Here is a 20388-nt window from a genome sequence, read left to right as displayed (position 1 = left end):
CATGCGTTGCCGCAAGGCAGAAACGGGAAAAACGAAAGAGACCCTGCATGATTACTGTCGTTATCTAGGAACAGTAAACAAAGTAGGTTCACTTTTGTATAGCCTTCACAATGCTTATCTGACGGCAGCATGTGGGACTGCAATATGCATGCGCGCGAGCAGCATGGCACAGCGCTCGGCTTGTTCCGCAATTGAGTCGTATGTTTCCCCCTCATGTTCTATTCTTATGCGTATTTGACAATATAATGATTAAAGTTGATTTCTGAAAAAACGAGGTGGCGCGGGCGAACGGAGCAAACTGGTAAAAAGGCACGCACAGCAAGTTCAACTAGACAGTTGCCTACACTTTGTCGTAAACATAGAAAAATAAAGTGCTGTGGTCAGAAAAACAAACCCAATCGATGGTTAGAGTTCAATTGAGATCGGCCGTCTGTGGCCTAGCGGATGCTAAAGGAAAGGCGGCCCGCAAAATACGAGTTAACTACGAAACAAAATGTTCCTGTGTTTCCATCTCTACGCCTTCGAACAAGCACAGTGATTTTGTGGCCTTACATCCACGCAAATGTTAAATGCTGTCATGGCCAGATAGGAAGTCTTATTATGTGGTTAAGCGGCTTAAGGGGCCTACCCAGGTGGTTGCTTGAGGGGGTTACTTGCTGCGCACAAGCCGGGTACTTGCACGCATCAGAGAACATACTCTCTGCTTGTTCTCTGTGGCTTTGAAAAGTATCTCAACTAAAGACTATCCCCAACTGATTGGGCAAGTTGAGCCTACAGCCCTTCTCTGTTCGCACAATTGCCAACGGAAAAACAAGCCTCTGGAGAATATATTCAGTCCAATATACATTGATTCAGAACACTGACTCGCATGAGGGGTTATTTTTCGTGACCTAATAATCCCTACCTAACTCAGCAAGGGGAAAAGGTTAGTGCGGTCCCAATAGGGTCAAGTGGCGCTGCATTGCGCTCGGGGCTGATTGCAAACAAATTTCTCCCGCTTGTTTGACTGTTTGCATGCTCATGATGTGTTCTCATCAAGACAGATGTATATGACCCGGAATGTTTTCCTGCAGCAAACGGCCCTATTGTTTTAGGTGTCTACTAATTTTGGCTACGGGCAGCTAAGCTTGGTATTTGTTAGCGAGGGGGAGCTCGATATATCCCGCCTTTTTGTAATTAACTCACTGTGAACCATGAAGCGCTTTTTGTCCATGGGCGCGACTGACTTCAGTTCAAATCGACTTCGTAACAACTGCTGTGGTGGGCGGGCGCTGCTATAATTGAGAGATACCTAACGACTCATCAAGAGACGCCAAACTTTTGACTGCTTCTCCGAGCTCTGAAGTTCATTTCATTGAGCTGCTTCTTTTGTACTTGCTCCCCTTGAGCCTTTGGTTGCACGGCACATGCCAGCCGACTGTGTAGATGCATCGGTAGAGCTGAACAGGATTGTTTGTACTCTGTGTCTGTCCCTTCTTTGAAATTGCTGTTCTATGGCGGCAGTCGGGCAAACTAAAGGGCGTGCAGCGACACTGCTCACTGGGAAGGTATCTCTGCAGCTAGTTGAAATCCCCACCGACCCCAGTGGCAGAACACACTCGCTAATAAACTAGCCACACTTGCAGCTAATTGACTCGCGAGCTTGCCAACTTGTCAGCTGCCTTCATCACTATCCAGCTACTGCACGAGTTAGCTGCTCCGAAAGTTAGTTGATTTCGCAGCAAACTGATACAGTTGCTGATGGGTGCCTGCAGGCCGCAGTGCAGCTGCCATCTGAAAGAGATATAGGACAGCGAGAAGAAGAGGGAAGAGAACAACAAAACAGAAGAAAAAAGACATGTGTCCAGGCTCAAATAGCCACTCTGCTCCAAATTTGGCCACATGCCAGGAAGCGAAATACACGAAACTACGAGAATATGCGGCGCCGTTGATGCAGCACCCACTAACGCTGCTGTTATTCCTGCTGCTGCTGCTGCTGTCACTGTGGTCCTTGTGATGCCTTGGTCGCCTTCTGGTCAGCAGCTGCCTCGGGCTGCGCCGTCAGCAGGGGAGGAAGCAGCTGCAAGGCGCAGAAGCGCCCCGGGAGGACGCGGGTGAGGAGTCGCTGCATCGCCTTTCGGGCTTCATTGCGCATTTCCTGAGCAACCCCACGCAAAGAACACACTGTCCTGATGCTGCTTGCACACCTGAAAATAAAGATGTGCAGGCTCGTTAAGCTCGCTACGGGAACCACAGGCACTTTCATCGCCCATCGGCAGCAAGAGGAGCAGGAACAGCAAGAGCTGTGTGCCAGCAACGCTAGCAGCTACACATCAATAGCAGCAGACGCTGAAGCAGCAGCAAAAGGTCCGCGGCAGCTGCAAAAGTCACAACTGCTGTATTCCAACTGCAGCGACATCAACCTACCGGCGACGCTGCAGCAGTCAGCTGTAAAACGAGGCCCAGAACGAGTGAAGCGTTTGAGGCAGCCCTGAAAACGCAGCAACAGCACAGCAGCAAAGCACACTTAGGATCAAACGAGAAACTCCTGGACCCCTCACTGGGTCCTAACAGGAGAAACGCCTGTAGGGAAGTCACGAAATCAACTAACTACCTCAGCTGCGCCACATACTAAATGGATAGTGCGGCAAAAGCGGCTGAAGCAACAGCAACAATATTCGAAATAGAAACTACAGCATCAATAACAACTCTTGCAACAGAGTTGCAGCGTCAGGAAGACCCTATCAAATAGAAAGGAAGACACACATTGCCACGGCGGCCGCAGCGACACTAGCGGCAAGAGCATCAGCTTCAGCAGCCGCAGCAGCAGGATCAACAGCAACAGCATTAGCAGCTGCTAAGGCTTACATGTTGCCTGGCAAGTCGTTGAGGCCTTGAAGGACTGAGGATGAGATAAGCACTGACAGACCCGTCAGCTCGCGACTCACTTCCGCCTGAGACGCCGGCGGGCATCCCACAGCTACTCATAATGAGCGAGGCTACTCTAACAGCAGCAGCCTTTAAACGATGTGCAGAAGTGGCAGCAGCACCAACAGCAGCTGCAGCAGCAATGCACCGGCGAGAAAGAGCCACCCACCAGCTCTGCCTGTTGGATGGCCTTCGACGGGTCGTGCGCGAATCCCTCCTTCGCCACTATTGTTTGCTGGTGCTGTTGGTGCTGCTGCTGCTGCTCCAACAGCCGCTGCAGCTGCTCCTCCTTCCAGAGAAATTGAACAATGTGCCAGCGGCAAAAACGCAGGTATCGGGGCAGGGCGAAAGCTGTTAGGTCTTGAGCAGACGCAGCTGCAGCTGGCGCTGCTGCTGGTGCCAGCTCTGAAACTGCAACAGCTGCAGCACCTTCCTGCTGCTGTTTCTCTGGGTTTGACGTTTCGCTGAGAGCTGACAGCATCAGAGCAGCAGCTGCAGCAGCTGCCTCACGGTGCTGCTTCAGCAGCCCAGGGAGCTGCTTGAGCCCTGCCATGAAACCGCACCTTTGCAGCCACAGCCGCAACGAAACCTGCAGCAGCAAAAGCAGCAGCACGAAACGCAGTAAAAAGCGCAGCAGCATCACAGCAGGTCGCTAGCACCAGCAGCAACGCCGTGAATTCAGGGAAGCGTCTAGCAGCAGCAACAGCTGGGGCAGTAGCAGGTGCAGCAAATGCAAAGTCAACTGCCCTACTTGCTGATTATACAAGTAAGCGAAAATAAATGAGGCCTCCAAACAGCAGACTAGAAGCCGGAGGGCCCCCACTGGCAGAAGATTTCCAATGAACTCTTTCTGAAAAAAAATACAAAAAGAGCAGCTAATGCTGCTGCTCCTCTTGTGGTCGTTGCCTCTGCTGCTAGTACCATTGCTGCTGCCGTTGCTGCTACTGTAAGTGCTTAGCTTACCCTCAGCAAGTCTATCAGCAGCAGTTGTGCTACACATCTTGCTGCGACATCCTGCGGATCAAACGGAAGCCTGAGCGGGGCCATCAGGTGGCCGCCAACGGCCGTCGGGGTCCGGCTGCTGCTGCTGCTGCTGCTGCTGCTGCAGATGGACTCTGGCAGACAGCGCAGCAGCAGCTGCCGGTCTTCAGCAGGCAGGGGCTCCGTGCCTGCTGGCATTTTGCTGCTGCTGCTGCGGAGACCCTCCTGCAATAACCAGTCAAGCGGGTGGCCAAACGAAGGCCCTGGGGAATCATCCCGTTGCCGATGCTGCTTTCTTTGCTGTTGTTGCTGCGGCAGGGGCTGCTGCGGCTGCTCCTGGTGTCGTTGCTGCAGATGCCGCTGCTGCTGCTGCTGCTTCTCTCGCTGCCGTTGCTTTTGCTGCTGCTGTTGGTGAGCCGCTTCAGCAGCGGCTGCCGCACTGGGGCCTAGATCTTGTGTCTCAATTGAAGAGAAGTAGAGACCAAAAGACAAACGAAGGGCCTGGGTCGTCACAGCCGCTCTCGCCAGAAGAGCCCGCGGGGCCGAATGGCTGAAGGCGTCCTACGGGCAAAGGAGAAGACAGCAGCAGCAACAGCAGCAAAGATAAAAAAAGATCTAATGCGCAGAGAAGCGCATGCAAGAGGTGCCAGATGTGCGTGCATAGAGTTGTTCGCGAAGCAGGAGCAGCAGCCGCAGTTGGTGCTGGTGCTGCTGCGGGTGCACCAGTAGGCGCAGGGAAAGGGCTGGAACTCACTGCTACGGCACCGGCAACAGCCAGCCATTCTGCTGCTGCCTCTGGCTGCTGCAGGTACTGCTTCAAAGACTGCAGCAGCCGGCGAAGCCCCTCCACGCTGAGACGGGCCCCACACTCCGTAGGAGGGTCGCTAAGCCCTCCTAGCTGCAGCAGCAACGAGACAGAAGTAGCAGCAATGCAGTAGCAGCAACAAGACCGCAGCAGCAACAGCAACAGCAGGCGCGGCAACCTCCGGGACATGTAGCTGTAGCTGACTGTGTTCCTGAATGTAAACTATGAAAGTTTATACCATTAAGTATATCCATTAAGTATATATATACAAACATCTAGCTACAAATTTTCATTGTCACATATACAATAAACTGGCTTCCTATAGGCCTCTATGCACTATGATGCAAATTCGACATTTAAAGATATAAACAATTTCAAGGCGCAACACTTTTGTGGGCAGCAGCTCAAGTGAGCAAATCTAAAAAGGGAAGACAGGCCCCCTAAAACCTTTAAAATTTTCTTTAAGAACTAATTCAACACGAAACTGCGGCTTCTACAACGGCTGTGCAGTTCACCAGCAGCGTACGTACACGACGTAGATACACAAACAATATATATTTAACTTATAAATACTATAAATACTATATACTATAAAAAATTATGCAGATATGTACTATAGTTATGCATCTAGAGACCTTGCAAGACCATATTATAGATATCATAAATATTATATATATCGTGTACAATATACGCACAAATATATTATAGTTGTGCATCTAGAGACCTTGCAAGGCAACCTGTACATACACTGCAGTTGAAATGCCGCACCATGAGAGCGACGAAGGGTCTGAGCAAATGCCGCAGCTGCTTGAAGTGTACGTACACCAGACGCCCCAGCGCTCGAATGGCAAACCAACACAGCGTTTCTTCTTCGGTGTTGAGCCGCAGCTGATCTTCTTTGCTGCCGGGTCTGATGCTGCTGCTGCTGCTGCTGTTGCTGCTAAAGCTGCCGCTGCCCGTGTTCGTGCTGCTGCCGCTGCTTTCCCGATCGTTGTTCTCTGCTTCTCTGCGAACCACAAACAGCGAGGCAGCTGTTACGTTCGTAAGCCGCTGAGGCTGCTCTTGCTTGTCCTGCTGCAGCAGCTGCTGCGGCTGCTGCTGCTGCTGTTGCTGTTGCTGCCGCTGTTGTTTAGATCTGCGGGCCCCGCAGCCGTGAAGGTCAAAGAAGAGGTCCTCAAAAACAGGGGACAAAACGCCCTTCAACACTATTTGCCACAACTCCTGTGGGGGATAGAGACCTGCTTGTTGTTGCTGCTGCTGCTGCTGTTGCCGCTGCTGCTGGTTTGGGGCCTCCGGACCCCCCCTTGCCTGTGACGGTGCTGCTGCTGCAGTTGCTTCTGGAGAGGCAGCAACAAGGCGGCTCCCGTGTTGCTGCAGCAGGCGGAATAAAGCAGCAAGCGCCGCTTCTCTTGGCCCAGCAAAACCGCATGCGCCAAGCCCCAAAAGTCCGTCAAGGGCCCCATCGTCCACGGACAAGCTCCTACTTGCTGCTACTACTGCTGCCCCGGCTGCAGCTGATCCTGTGTGTGGCTGCCCAGCTGACGCAGGGGCAGGAAGCCCCCTGCCAACAGCTGAAGGGTCAGCAGGCCCCTCCGTTGTTCCAGGTGCTGCCTCTGCAGCAGCGGGCGCAGCTGCTGCTGCTGCAGCTGCTGCAGCTGTGCGGCCCCTCGCGCCACCAGGACGGCAAGCAAGCTGCCCCAGGGCCAGCAAGATGGATAAGAAAGAGGGGAAGCTCAGTGCAGCACCGGCAGACGTCCTCTCCTCTGCTGCTGCTGCTGCTGCTGCTGTCGCTGCTGCTGCTGCTGCTGTCGCTGTTGCTGCTGCTGCAGCATCAAGAGCAGATCCGCGCAGCGCCGAAGGGCGCAAAGCGCCGACGGGCACTTCTGCCTCTGCAGCAAAGCCGTCTGCAGCCGTTCCGTCTACAGTTGCAGCTGCTGCTTCTGTTCCTGCCCAGGTTTCGGTTTGCTGCAGGGGCTGCTGCTGCTGCTGCAGCTGCTGCTTCTGCTGCTTGTCCGCCAGCTGGACTAGGGTAGTAGCTGTGGCCTCCAGCGCCTGCACTGCTTTTACGGCCAGCTGCGGGTCAAGAGGGTTTGCAGCAATGAGGGAAAGAGAAGAAGTTGCTTGAGAGATATTTGCAGCTCCAAGAGAATAGACATGCCGACTGAGCACTTCATCTAAAATGTCAAAGACCAGCAGCAGCCGCTTCCGCAGCTGCTCCGCTGACCCTGCTGCTTCTGCTGCTGCTGCTGCTGCTGCTGCAGCACCCGGCGCTGTCGTGGCAGCGGCCACGGCGGCGGCTGCTGCTGCTGCTGCCGCTGCTGTTACTGCTGTCGGGTGCGGGCTAAAGTGCGTGCCTGCTACTACCACTGGGGGTGCTGCTGCTGCTAGCGGCGCCGCCGCGGGTGCGGCGGCCGCCGCCGCTACCGCAGCAGCAGCTGCAGCAGCAGGCGCCTTGCTGAGGATGTTCACAGCAGCGCAGTGCAGACACAAAAGTATGGACCTCCAGCCAAAACGGATTTGAGTTCCATTTGCTTCCACGAGATGCTTCAAAATGTGAAGAATATATTCCCGGACAGCATCTTGGGTGTGGGGGTCAGAAGCAACTGTCAAGAAGGGGGCCATTAGCTGCTCCTCGAAGTGCAGCATGCGCCCCCCTCCCTCCTGCTGCTGCTGCTGCTGCTGCTGGGTCAGCTGCTTACTGGCTAGCTGACGCAGCGCGTCTAGGGCACAGAGGCGCACCGGCAGGGCCGCATGCAGCGCAGCAGCAACGAAGTGCTGCTGCAGCAAACCCCAAATTAGATGAACCCGTCCAATGTTGTAGTCGGCTGTCTCCACTAGCTTCTGAAGGCCAAAGAGTCGCGGCTGCTGCTGCTGCGGCGGCTGCTGCTGCTGCTGCTGTAACTCCAGCAACGAGACCTGCTGCAGCGCCGTTACGAACCCCACAAAAGCCGAGTCGCTGAGGTGAACCGAAGAATAAAACAGCAAATCGACACAAGACAAATCCAAACAACTTTCTATCAGGCACATGTTCTCAAACAGAACATTCTCCTTCATGGGGCCTAAGACCGTGAAGGGGGCCCCTCCGCGAGCCAGGTTAGGGGCCCCCTCAGTAGCAGGCGAAGACACAAGCACCCAAGAGCTTTCTGCACCCTCTAGAGCCTGCTGCTGCTGCTGCTGTGGCTGGACATGGGTTTTGGCTGCGTCCACGAAGAAGGGGGCTGCCACGACCGCGGCGGCTGCGGTTGCTGCTGCTGCTGTTGCTGCTGCTGCTGCTGCTGACGCGGTCTTGTGGGCATTCACCCTTTGCCGCCTCTCTTCTCTCACCGCTGAGTCCGCAGCCTTCATCGCCTGGCAGTGGGCCGTCTGCAAGAAGTCGAGCTGCGAAAGCAGCAGCAGCACGTGGATCCAAGCAGCTTCGAGCTGGTCCCCCTCTTCTGCTGCTGCCTGCAGCAGCTGCTGCGCCGCCAAAATGTGCCTGCGCTGCAGCATCTGCTGCCCCGCCCGGTGCAGCTGCGACAGCGTGCGCAAAGTCGCAGCTGTTTCGTCCCTTGTGGCCCCTTGCCCTTCGCTGCAACAAAGTGTCAGGAGGGCCCCCAGGCCCTCCACTGCGCTTTCTGCTGCTGCCTGGGGGGCCCCCAAGTCCCCCACCACAGCAGCAAGTCCCTGCAGCACAAGCTGCCCCACAGCGTCCAGCATGAAGTGCACCAGCTCGCCCAACTCGTCCTCGTAGAGGACTCTGCTGCTCAGCTGCAGCTGCCGCTGCTGCTGCTGCTGCTGCCGCAACTGCTGAAGTTCCGCCCGGTGCGCACTGACGAGCCATCGGGGGCCCCGGGACCCCAGGGGGGTCCCCCAGGGCCCCCCCGCCCCTTGAAAGGCCCGCGCTAGGGGGGCCCCCCGCGTCTGCTGCAGGGGGCCCCCGGTGCTCTGGTCAGGCAGTACCCACTCCTCCTTAGCCACTCTGTTGTAAAGGGCCTCCAGAAAGGGCTGAGGCAAATCTTTGCCTTCGTTGATGCCTCTGTTGTTTTTGACAAATTCCATTTTTGTCATTTTCCGGCTCGGCTTCACTTCTTTCGAGTGCAAGTCCGTGTGCAGCATAATCAGCGAAAAGGACAAGATGTAGCAGCAGTCTGCAGAAGGCAGCTTGTAGCTGCGCACACTCAGCTCGTCCGCGTCCGCAGGCTGCTGTTGCTGCTGCTGCTGCAGCTGCTGCTGCAGCTGCTGGCTGCTGCCGCTGCTGGGCTTGCGCGGAAGAGCCCCTTTGGGATCTCCGGCCATGTCGCTGCTGCCGGTGAGCTCCTCTCCTTCAGCACTGGGGCCGCTGCCGCTGCTGCTGCTGCTTTGGCTGCTGCTGCTGCTGCTGCTGCCGTCGCTGCTGTTGTCTTGAAAGTAGCGCTCAGCAAAACGCTCAAGTATGCGGTCGATCTTCTGAGCCTCCCCAGGCAGCCGAAAGAGGGACAAAAAAAGGCGAAGGGCTTCATCAATGGGACGGCCCTGCGGGGGCAGCAGCAGCAGGAGCAACAGCAGCAGCAGCAACAGCAGCACAGGGGCGGCATTTAAGGCGAGTGCACAGGCAGCAAAATGGGCGCAAATAAATGAATTTTGAAACAAATTAGCCACCAAAAAACACAACTAAAACACAAACTAAACATCGTCGACCAAACGATTGCCAATAAACGCGCAGTGTACGTACAGCGAAACTCAAACGCTGCAGAAAAGCTGAAAGCAAAGCCCTGGAGGCTTCTGAGTCTCCCCCTAGCAATTCGCCGACAGCAGCTTTGCTGAGGCCCCGCTGCTGCAGCAGCAGCAGCGCCGCTGCCTCCGGCGAGTCCTGCAGCAAGTCCAAAGCCATCAGCAGCAGCAGCAGCAGCAAGTGGAGGCCCAGCGGGCAGCGGAGTGCAGAAACAAATCGTGGGGGATGAGTGAAGCAAATGAGGGAAGCAGCTGTCGCCGTGCTCGCTGCTGCTGCTGTGGTGTACAGACAGCCTCACCGGCAAACCCTTCAGCTGCAGCAGCTGCTGCAGCCCTTCTGAGGGTTTTCTGTTGAAGCTTTCGATGGCAGCATATAGCCGGCGCTTCCACTCGCGCCGCCGCCGCACCTCCTCTGCCAGGTGTCTGTTGCTGCTGTTGCTGCTGCTGCTGCTGCTGCTTGTCGGGCTGCTGTTGCTGCCCAGAGAAGTAATGGGAGCTGCGGCTTCTGCCTGCTGTTCGCTCCGCCCATCTTGGACCTCACCCTGCTGCTGTTGCTGCTGTTGCTGCTTCTGCTGCTGGTGCTCTTCTGCGCCGAGCGTGGTGGGAGTCTCTGGGGAGAACGAAGACTCCAGGGCGAGCTTGCCGCCTCCATTTGCATGCAGATTCGCTTGCTGCTGCTGCTGCTCTTGTGGGTGGCTCTTAGGGCTTTCTTTGCTTTTGCCTGGCCGCCCTCGCCTGCAGTCTTTGAGCGCCACAGCTAAGGAAGATAGTGCAGCAACTGCTGCAGCACGCAGCTCCCGCTGCTGCTGCTGCTGCAGGCCTGGCGTGGCTGCTGCGTCCCCTGAGGCATTGCAGCAGAAACGCGCAGGGCAGCAGCAGCAAAACAGGCTCTGAGCAGCAGCCACGAGAATCAACTCAAGGAAGCAGCAAGGCAAGAAGGAAGTTAAAAAAAAAACTTGTTTGAATCAAAAAGAACTTATTTGAATTAAATTAAGAATGAAAAAGACTCAGAAAAGAAGGTGACGGACCTGCTGCAGCGTGGCGCTGCAGTGTCTGTACAACCTGCAGCAGCACGTCTTCGCCCTCGTAGGCCAAATCGAAAGCAGCAAATAAAAGCGGCAGCAGCAGCGGCACAGCGCGAAAGAGCCGCGCAAGGAATGCCAGCGCGGCCAGCTTCTGCGACACGGACTGCTGCTGCTGCTGCTGCAGCTGCTGCTGCGGGCGCGGCTGCGCTGCCTGCAGCAGCGGCGCCACCATCTCTCCCACAAATATACTCACATCTACCAGCAGCGGCCCCTGCAGCAAACAGCAGCAGCACAGCAGCAGCAAATAAGAAGCGGTTGCGCAGCAAAGGCAGGCCTCCATTAGCCGTAAATAGCCGAAAATGCTGCTGCGACAGTAGCAGCAAAGGGAGCTAGCGACACGGCTTGCTGCTGTTGCTGACTGCAGCACTATGCAAGGCTCTATCTGGAATGGAGGGCTGAAATGTAAACGCGACAAGAATGTACGGGGGCGAAAGCTGCTGCCGCTGCAGCAGCAGCGGCGCAGCAGCAGCAACGAAAATAGTCGCTCCAACAGCAGTAGCAGCAGCAGCAGCCCTGCGGCCGTCAGCAGCAACGGACCTCAGCTGTCTCTGCAACTCGAAGCACAATCTCCAGACCCATCCGACACAGCGCTGCATCCTGCAGGCTGCGGCCAAGGGCAGGCAGCAGCTGCTGCCGCAGCAGCAGCACCAGAGACGGGTCTCCCCACAATGCCTTAGGCAAGCTCTGCAGCAGCAGCAGCAGCAGCAGCAGGACGAGGGCTGGGGCAGCGACACAGCCCGTGACCGCGGCGAGATAAACACATAATGCAGCGGCAGCAACAGCACTGCTAGTCTTAGCGACAGCAGCAGCAGCAGCAGCCTAGGCTTCTCATGCAGCAGCAGCAGCAGCAGCTCTGATGACACTGGAAACGCTGCCAGTACCAACAGTAGCGCAAACAATGGCGGCAGCCGCCGCCACAGCAACAGCAACAGCAACAACAGCAGCAACAGCAGCAGCAGCACTTGTTACCTGGGCAACAGCAAGGATCATTTCCAGGGCCAGGCGTTTGCTGCGTCTGCTTCTTGAGGGCCCAAGGGCCCCTTCCAAACTGCTGTCGGGCGGGGGCCCCCTGGGGGGCCCCCTGAGGGGCCCCTCGCCATCTGCAATGCGGCAAAGGGCCTGCAGGGTCAGCAGCAGATCTCTCACTTCCAGCAGCACCGGCCGGTAGGAAAGCTTGCTGCTGCTGCTGCTGCTGCTGCTGCTGCGGTGGCGGCGGCTGCAGCTGCTGCTGTTTCTGCTGCTGCTGTTGCTGCAGGTAGGCTGCCGCCCGCTGTCAACTGCTGAGAGCTCGTTCGCAGGCGTTTCGGCAGCTAGGGGAGAAGTAGCAGCAGCAACTACCGCTGCAGCAGTTGCTGCTGCTGCTGCTGCTGCTGGAGCAGCTGCTGCTGCTGCTGACGCGGCTGCTGCTGCTGTTGCTGCTCTTGCTGACGCTGCTGCTGCCGGCGACTGCAACGCCTGCGGTGTGTCTGCTGCTGTTGCTGTTGTTGCTGCTGTGGCATCTGTTGCTGCTGCAATGCCGTCTGCTTCCGCTTCTGCTGGTAAGTTAACCCTTGACACAAAGGGCAGTTTCTCTGAGTCTGCTGCTGCTGCTGCTGAATCTGCTGCTGCTGCTGCTGCTGCTGCTGCACCTGCTGGCGTGTCCACTACTGCGCTCGCCCCGAGGATCGCTGCTGCTTCTGCATCAGAATGCTCCGCTGCAGCAGCAGCTGCTGCTGCTGCTGCTTTTGCTGCATCTGGTGCTGCAGCAGTAACTGCTGCGTGTGCTGCCTCCTGCGACTCATTCGCTACTGCTGCTGCTGCTTCGGAGCCCGGAGCAGCAGCATCAGCTGGGGGCCCATCAAAAGGTGCTGCAGTGATTCTGCACGGATCTGCTGCAGCAGCAGCAGTGCTAGCAGCAGCTCCTGCTTCTGCTGCTGGCTGCAGGCTCGCCGCGCCTTCAGCAGCTGCTGCTGCGGCTGTTGCTGCTGCGGCCTCTTCTACTGCAGCAGCCGCTGCAGCTGCAGCTTCCCGTTTCGTAAGCCCAGCTGCAGCTGCTTCTGCCGGTGCTGCTGCCTCTGCGCGTGCCCCCGCACGACCAGCAGCAGCAGCAGCAGCAGCAGCTCTGTGGACAGCAGCATCCAGGGCCTGAAGCAGCGCAGCGTGGGAAGCTCTGGCTAAGTCATCTGCTGCTGCTGTGACACAAACAGCAAATAGAGATGAAAGGGCCCCCAAGAGGGGCCCCCCATGCAGGGGGGCCCCTGCTGCTGTCAAGGCTGTGAGCAGACACCGCACTACTTGCAGCAGCACGGGGTCTTCTGCTGCTGCTGCTGCTGCTAAGTGCCCTATGGCCTCCGTCAAATACTCCACAGTGCCTTCCACCTCCGCCGCTGCTGCTGCTGCTGCTGCTGCTGCTGTTGGGCTTGTAGGCGTTGCTGCTTCTGGAGAGGCTGCAACCGGAGACACGCCTGCCTGCTGCTGCTGCTGCTGCGGCTGCACGTCGCCCGCAATGGGCACTTGCTCGGGCCGGCTGTGTCTCGTTTGCTGCTGCTTGCCTGCGGGCTGTGCAGCCGCTGCTCCTGCTGCTGCTGCTACTGTTGCTGGGGGTAGAGCACCCAGAGACAGCAGCAGGTTGGAAGCCTCGAGCGCCAGCAGCTGCAGCTTTGGCTGGTCTCCAGAGAGACACAATTTGAAAGTATATAAAAGAAAAGGAAAGAAAGGTGAAGACGCGGGCACTAGCACTGCAGCACCTGCTGCAGCAGCAGCAGCTGCTGCTGCTGCAGGTGCTGCTGCCGCAGCATATGCTGCTGCCGCACCATTCTCACGACTCCCGCCATCAACTACTGCTGCGGCCTCTACAGGCTGCTGCTGCTGCTGCTCCAGTAGGTCTACTAAGGCAGCGTCTGCTGCTGCTGCTGCTTCCCTTATTGGTTTCCCCCTGCGGCCACCTGGTGCTGCTTTCTGCATGCGGCAAAGGGTTTCCCGGATAAAGAGGCAGCAGCTGCACGAGAGGGGCCGGGCCCCATTTGCTACTGCTGCTGCTGCTGCTGCTGCTGTAGCTGCTGCTGTAGCTGCCGCTGCTGTCGCTGCTGCCGCTGCTGGCGATGCCCCTTCTACTCTTGCTGCAGGTTCTTCTCGTGATGCAGTTGCTTCTACGTGTGCTGCTGCTGCTGCAGGCAGGGGTGCACCCAGAGGCTCTGGGGGCCCCGGGGGCTCTGCTGCCTGGGGCCCCCCGTCGGGGGCCCCTTTTGTTTGGAAATTCATCGCAGCAAGACGCGTACGGTTGACTGCAGCACATTCAGCAGCCTACTGCTGCTGCTGCTGCTGCTGCTCGAGTTGTTGCTGCTGCTGCTGCTGCGCCGAACTGCTGGGGTGGTGGGGCCCACTCGCTAGCGCCCCCTGTAAACCCCTCCCTGGCCCCAGCTGGCGGCCCCAAAGAGTTCATTGCATTTGTTTGAGGGCCCCCAGCCTCGTGCGTCTTATGTCTCTGCGTTTGAAGCAAAGCAGCAGCAGCAGCAGCAGAAGCAGCAGCTGTCGCTGGAGCCGCCGCTGCACGGCCTGGGGGAGCACGGCTCGCCACGAGACGCTAAAGCGGAGATCAAAAAGCAGAAAAAATGAGAAATAATAAATACGCAAATCCCAAGTGGACACAAGAGATCCAAAACACATCAACAGACAATTGGGGGCCCCTGGGGGGCCCCCAAGGGGCCCCCCGGGGCCCCCTGAGGACAAGATAGAGATGTTGAAGACTTGTTTCCACGAAAACATATTTCCCTTGACTATTTTAACTTTTACAATGTATTGCCTCAGCTGGCTAGGGGCCCCGGGCCCTCTTTCTGGGCTAGAAGTCTTGAATTAATTCCATTCGCCTTCAGCTTCTGCTGCAGCTCTTTCTGCTGCCCAAGGCCTCTCAGCGCAGCCCAGCAAAAGCAGCGCAGCAAGCAGAAGCAGCAGCAGCAAAGTCAGAAGCCCCAAGAGCGCTGCATCCCAGGGGCCCCTGGGCTGCCCCTGGGGGTTTAGCGCCACTGGGGGCCCCCCAGGTCAAGGGGTCCCCACAGGAGCACCTACATAGAGGCGAGACCCCAGTATTAGGGGCCCCTTTTGCTATAAAGGCAGATATGTATGCAACTAGTTAGTATATATACATATATAGGACTTGAAAATGGGCATTAGACAACATAGCCTGTCTGGGGGCCCCTTGGGAGCTTTAGAGGCATTTTAGAAACCCTAATATGGCTCTTTGGGGGCCTTAAAAGGAGGCCCTCTGGGGCCCTCTGGAGGTCTTCTGGGGGCACTTTGGAGGCCCTCTAGGGGCCCCCTAAAAGGCCTTTTAGGGACTCCGAAATGGCCCCCAAAGGGTTCTGGAGGGGCCCCTAAAAGGGTCTAAAAGGGCCCCTAAGCGGCCCCAGAGGGTCCCGAAACAGCCTTTCAAGGGCCCCCAGAGGGGCCCCCAAGGACCCCGACAGACCTGCCAGAGGGCCCCAGGGGCCCCCTAAAGAGAACTTCGGGGGCCTTAGGGGGCCCCTGAAGCTCCCTGACAAGGCTTTCAATATGCCTAAGAACAATAGAAGATTGGGGCCCCGCGAAACCCTGAAAAGCCCGTTTCACGGCGTCTAAAGGGCCCCTGGGGGCCCCCAGGGGGCCCCAGAGGGGCCCCCTGGAGGGTCTGCGGGGCTGGCGGAGGGCTTCAGCCTCTGAGGTCACCTGGGCGCGGGTAATGGGCGTTAGTGGATCATGAGGGCATTGCTACTGCTGCAGCGGCTGCTGCCGCTGCTGCTGCTGCTGGTACTTTTTCGGGGAGCAGCAGCAGCTGCTTCTTCTGGCTTTTGCTGCTGGCTGAAGAACATTTTAACACAAATACTTGCATAATATAATATTTTAATTTTAATTTAATTTAATGCTCTATCCGTTTTGCTGCTGCTCTTTGCGCCAACAGCTTGGCCTCATTTGCTGACTATTCAGATTCAATTTTCAGCAGTTCAAGTTTCGCCATTTTGCTGCTCAAATTAGCTCCAGAGGTCCCGCAGATTTATTTATTTGTTATATATCTGTTATATATTTATTATTTATTTATTATTTATTCATTATTTATTTAAATTTTTATCATTTATCTATTAACTTATTCCCCGAAGAAAGCGCTTTCCGCTGCAGCAGCAGCCGGCAAACCCGCAGCAGCAAAACAGCAGCGCATACTTTTCTTATTTTTATTCATTTCGTTAAATTTTATTCTTATTCAAAAATTAATTTGTATTCCTCATTTAATTTCGCTCTTTCTCTATATTTTTTCCGGGACTTGAGAGCGCTAAATAAGCAACACAAATGTCTTATAAATGGATCTATAGGCGTCTATGTACAAATATATATGTAGATAATTATTGTTATACATATGGGTCTATATTTACGTTATATATATACATATAAATATGAATCAACATCTATATATATATATATATATTTTGTGCACTAAATACACGTATATATATATATATATACATTATATGCTTAGATACATAAAGGTATTTGGCAAAAATGTTCGTAAATATAATTATATGTATTCGTTTAAATATATATATACTATATCTGATTCATATGCACATGCATATTTATAAATATATATATACACTATACACCTATGTTCACATATACATCCATATATACATAATATATACATTATATTCTAGATCTATAAATAAATACATATATATATATATATACGTTATGCTTAGATATATAAAGGTATCTGGGAACTGCACACATGTATATATAGGATTAATACATACAAGTATATATGTATATACACACAGCATATATATATATATATATATATATATATATATATTTACATATATATATATACTTATGCATCATCAACGTTTTTACACATGTCAGCGTGCGTATATAATATGCATGTAGATGTACATGAGTATATATATATATATATCTATATATGTATATATATATTCGTGTATTATAGACAACTCTTAGCATTAAAGTATAAATAAAAATATATAAATAAAGATATATTTATATAAATGTGTTTGCAGGTACAAATATGTATGAGGGCCTAAGTAGAAGTGTACATATATGTTTCCTTTTACATCTGGATATATGCGGGAGACTTTACACTATTAAATAATAAACAAATAGAATATGTAAATGTGCCTGAGGATATGAATCTATTTGTGTACTCGGGTGCATCTAGCTGCACTGCTGCTGCTGCTGCTGCTGCTACTGGCGATTTCATGAATTATAAATTTGTTTCTACTCGCAGCAACTGCGACAAACGGAGGCAGGCCAACGCCGCCACCAGGAACAACAGGCCCCCTTGCTGCTGCTGCTGCTGCTGCTGTGCTACTACTGCTCTGTTGCTGCTGCTGCTGCTGCTGATGGATCCTTGGTCGCAACAGCAGCTGCCGCGGCAGCTGCGAGATCGGCAACCGCTACAGCTCACCTGCTGCTGCCGCTGCAGCAGCAGCAGCCCCCCTGGCAGCAGCAGCAGCAACAGCGCCAGGGCGTCTAAGTCGGCTTTCCTTAGGGGCTCCTCAAGTTCTATTTCCCCTTTTCTTACAAATCAAGTCCCTGTCTGCCGCTGCATGCATCCGCCGTCCCCTACGGGGGCCCCCCTGGGGGCCCCTGAGGCCGCAGGGGCCCCCCTGGGGGCCCCTCCTTGGGGGCCCCCCTACATCTTGGGGTGAAGAGATGTAGGTACATTGATGCAGGCACGGGTTAAAGCGGATGGCGCAGCTTTGTGTCTTTGTGTATATACTATATACAGATTACTTAATTTTAGATTGTGTTTTTGAATTGTGAATTGGCAGACACATGATGCATTTTGCTGGCCCCTGAAGCCGCGGTTGCCTCTCCAGAGCTGTCTATACACCGCACGCCCTCGACTGGCTCCCCGGCATATCCTCGCAAATACACCTTCATACAGCACTTATATATATAAGATATACAATATATATAACAAATATATTATATATAAAGGACTTGCTACATATATTGCATGCATGGGCGGCGCACTATACACTTTGGGCATATATATGCGGCTCGCTGCTGCATGCACCATACGCATAAATGATAAATATATACAATAAATGCGAAGAATTTACCATATATATTTACGGACGATGCATACAATGCATGCACTTATATACATAACGTACTATATGTACAGTGTGTATACGCTGTCTACATAAATGATCACACAACTTCCCCATGCATGCGCGCCCATTCGCTACTTTGAAGCCCACGGGACACGCACAGCGAGCATTTCTGCAGCACCAGGGTACACGAGGGGTCCCCGTGGGGCCCCCGTGGTCCCCGTGGGGCCCCCTGGAGACCCGTGGGCCCCCCTGGGGCCCTGAGTGCCTCTGAGTGCACCAAGCGGCCACCGCTACGGACTGAGAATGCGTGGGGGAGCACGCGCGGGGTGTATGTACACCTGGGTTTTGGGTGCACCAAGAGGGGCACGCGAGAAGGCAAATGCGCTAGTGGGAGGAGGAGCAGCAGGAACAGAGTGGAGGCAGCAGCAGGAAGCAGTTGGCGATAGATGCGTGCATGCAGCCCCACAAAGGCACATAAAGACACTTGCAATTGGCAGTGCATGCATTTATGTGTCCCCGCGCACACGAGTTCACGAAGACGGAACAAACCCCGAAAGAAAAATCCCGCGCAGCCCCCCCTCCTCCGCGGGCGCCGCTGCTGCTGCCGCTGCTGCCGCTGCTGCCGCTGCCGGCGCCGCTGCTCACTGGAGGTGTTTGCAGTGTTTGTGGGCCTTGCGGCTGTGTTCCTTGCCCTTGACGTAGCGCTTGACGAAGTACTCGGCGAAGAGGTAGAAGTAGGTGGAGTACATGAGGCAGGCCCAGTAGAGGTTTTTGGGCGTGATGTAGTGGCCGTGGCTGAGGGCGTCTTGAATCTGCTCCTTGCGCCAAAAGGCCCTGTACGGAAAGCTGAACGCGAAGTACATGGACACGAAGGTGACCCCCACGCCCACGAACATCTGCGAGATCTGCGCCACCGTCACGAAGATGCCCCAGGACAGCGGCCGCCGCAGCTGCGCAGCCAGGAAGTAGTAGAAGTACATCACCGCGTGGACGCTGAAGTTCATGGCCACGAAGTAAATGCCCGCGGGCTGCTCCCACGTGTACGCGTCCCACGTGTACAGCAGCACCGTCGCGTGGTGGTACCAGTGCAGAAACGAGAGGGGCCTTTTTCTCAGAATTATGAACACTGTGTCCACCAGTTCGAAGAACTTGGAGTAAATGAACAGCAGCGTCCAGAAGCCCGCGGCCCCGTGCCCGTACGCGTACACTGGCGGGCTCGCCAGCGAGGCCTCGAACCCGTAGCTACACACCAGGCACGCCAGCTGCGGCACCACCCGCACCTGCAGCAGCAGCAGCAGCAGCAGCAGCAGCGGGGCGGCGGCGGGGGGGCGGGTGGGCGGAGGCGGGGAGCGGGGAGGGAGCAGCAGGGGGGAGGCAGCAGCAGGACACACACACAGGGAAAGGCCACAGCAGCGGCACCGGACATGCAGCAGCAGCAGCACCAGCAGCACAGCAGCAACGGACCATGCCCATGAAGCTGAAGATGGCGAGGGCGAGGTTCCAGTACTTGAGGGGAGTGCGGAGGTCAAAGGGCTCTCTGTTTTTCATATATTTCGTGCCGCAGTAGCAAAACAGCAAATAAAGACAAGCAGCAAGAGGGGCCACATAGTAGTTCGCAATGTTCCAGCTCAAAGCAGCAGCAGCGCTGAACTCCGTCTCGCTGCGACGCACACCCCACACCGCAGCCTGCTGCAGCAGCAGCAGCAGCAGCAGCAGCAGCAGCAGCAGCAGCAGCGGCAGCAGCGGCACCGGAGGGCGCTGCTGCTGCGACGGGCGAGGGGGGACGGCGGCAGCAGCCGCCGCGGCAGGGCCACGCCGCTGCAGCAGCTGCAGCACCAACTGCAGCAGCCGCTGCAGCAGCAGCAGCCGCTGTTGCTGCGGCTGCATTTACACATGGGCACCAACTGCATGCAGCACCACCAACATTGTGAATTCAAGACAAACAGCAGCATGCTGCAGCAGCAAAGGAGAAAACACATTGAATAAAGGAAATACATTTGAGGGCATTTTATTTGAAGCTGGGAAGAGCCTCCGCAGCAGCAGCAGCACGAAAATCCGTGCAAAGTGGCAGCAGCAGCAGAGAAGGTGAGCAGCAGAGACACTGGCAGCAAAAAGAATCGCAGCAGCGGCAAATTTGGAGGGAAAGAGCAGCAGATTCGGAGTGTATGTACAGCAAGAAGGCGCGGTCCGCAGAGGCGAGTGTACGTACACCCCACGGGCCAAAGGGGCCCTTGAAAGAAAAGGGAAAAACCAAAAGAAGAATCTGCTGCCGAAGGCCAGCAGCAGCGCAGCAAGGCTTCCGCAGCAGCACGAAGGGCCTGCTGCAGCGCCGCTGCTGCCGCTGCTGCTGCTGCTGAGGACTCACAAGCTAAAGTAGAAGGGCTTGAGGAAGGGGAAGCGCTCGTGCATGACCCATACAGACTGGGCTGGGTAGGTCGTGAGCCCGCCGGGGGGCAGGCGATGGACAATACCCTCATCGTTGATGACGAATTTGTAGAGCATTTTGGAATTAAAAGTGCCACAATAATAAAAAAATAAAAATTAAACTAGATGGCCGAAGAATACCCGCAAACGGGCGCGCAGAGCAGCAGCTGCAGCAGCAGCAGCAGCAGCAGCGGCGGCGGGACAAGCGGCGGCTACAAACACCACAAGACAGACACTCGGGACAGCAAAGGACACAGAAATAAACTCTGCCGAAGTTGCTGCTACTGCTGCTGCTACTGCTGCTGCTGCTGCTGCTGCTGCTGTTACGGCTGCTGCTGTGAGCTGGGACAGACACGGCGGCGTCCGGAGGAGAGAGAACGGGCAGCAGCTGCTGTTTGGCTGGTAAGCATTTCAG

At 55.2% G+C, this 20388-nt stretch overlaps 2 protein-coding genes across 2 annotated transcripts; both read right to left on the bottom strand.

Annotated features, from left to right (window-relative positions):
* Positions 1–1978: 1978 nt before the first annotated feature.
* On the bottom strand, positions 1979–13707 carry ETH_00004910 (uncharacterized protein; the record flags this gene model as incomplete). Its single annotated transcript, XM_013372373.1, has 13 exons — positions 1979–2137; positions 2407–2470; positions 2848–2933; positions 3077–3496; positions 3659–3757; positions 3871–4449; positions 4643–4786; positions 5462–9184; positions 9384–9521; positions 9682–10223; positions 10411–10678; positions 11005–11151; positions 11437–13707. The coding sequence occupies 13 exons, from the start codon at positions 13705–13707 to the stop codon at positions 1979–1981; spliced, it is 8640 nt and encodes a 2879-aa protein (XP_013227827.1).
* A 4483-nt stretch (positions 13708–18190) lies between these two features.
* Positions 18191–20051, bottom strand: ETH_00004905 (fatty acid elongation protein, putative; the record flags this gene model as incomplete). The annotated part of the gene is made up of 3 exons (XM_013372372.1): positions 18191–18829; positions 19014–19209; positions 19915–20051. The coding sequence occupies 3 exons, from the start codon at positions 20049–20051 to the stop codon at positions 18191–18193; spliced, it is 972 nt and encodes a 323-aa protein (XP_013227826.1).
* Between the last annotated feature and the right edge of the window lie 337 nt (positions 20052–20388).

This window comes from Eimeria tenella, genomic scaffold (genome assembly GCF_000499545.2).
Source record: "Eimeria tenella Houghton genomic scaffold, Eth_scaff1, whole genome shotgun sequence".
Lineage (NCBI taxonomy): Eukaryota > Apicomplexa > Conoidasida > Eucoccidiorida > Eimeriidae > Eimeria > Eimeria tenella.
This window is presented reverse-complemented; position numbering and strand designations above follow the sequence as displayed.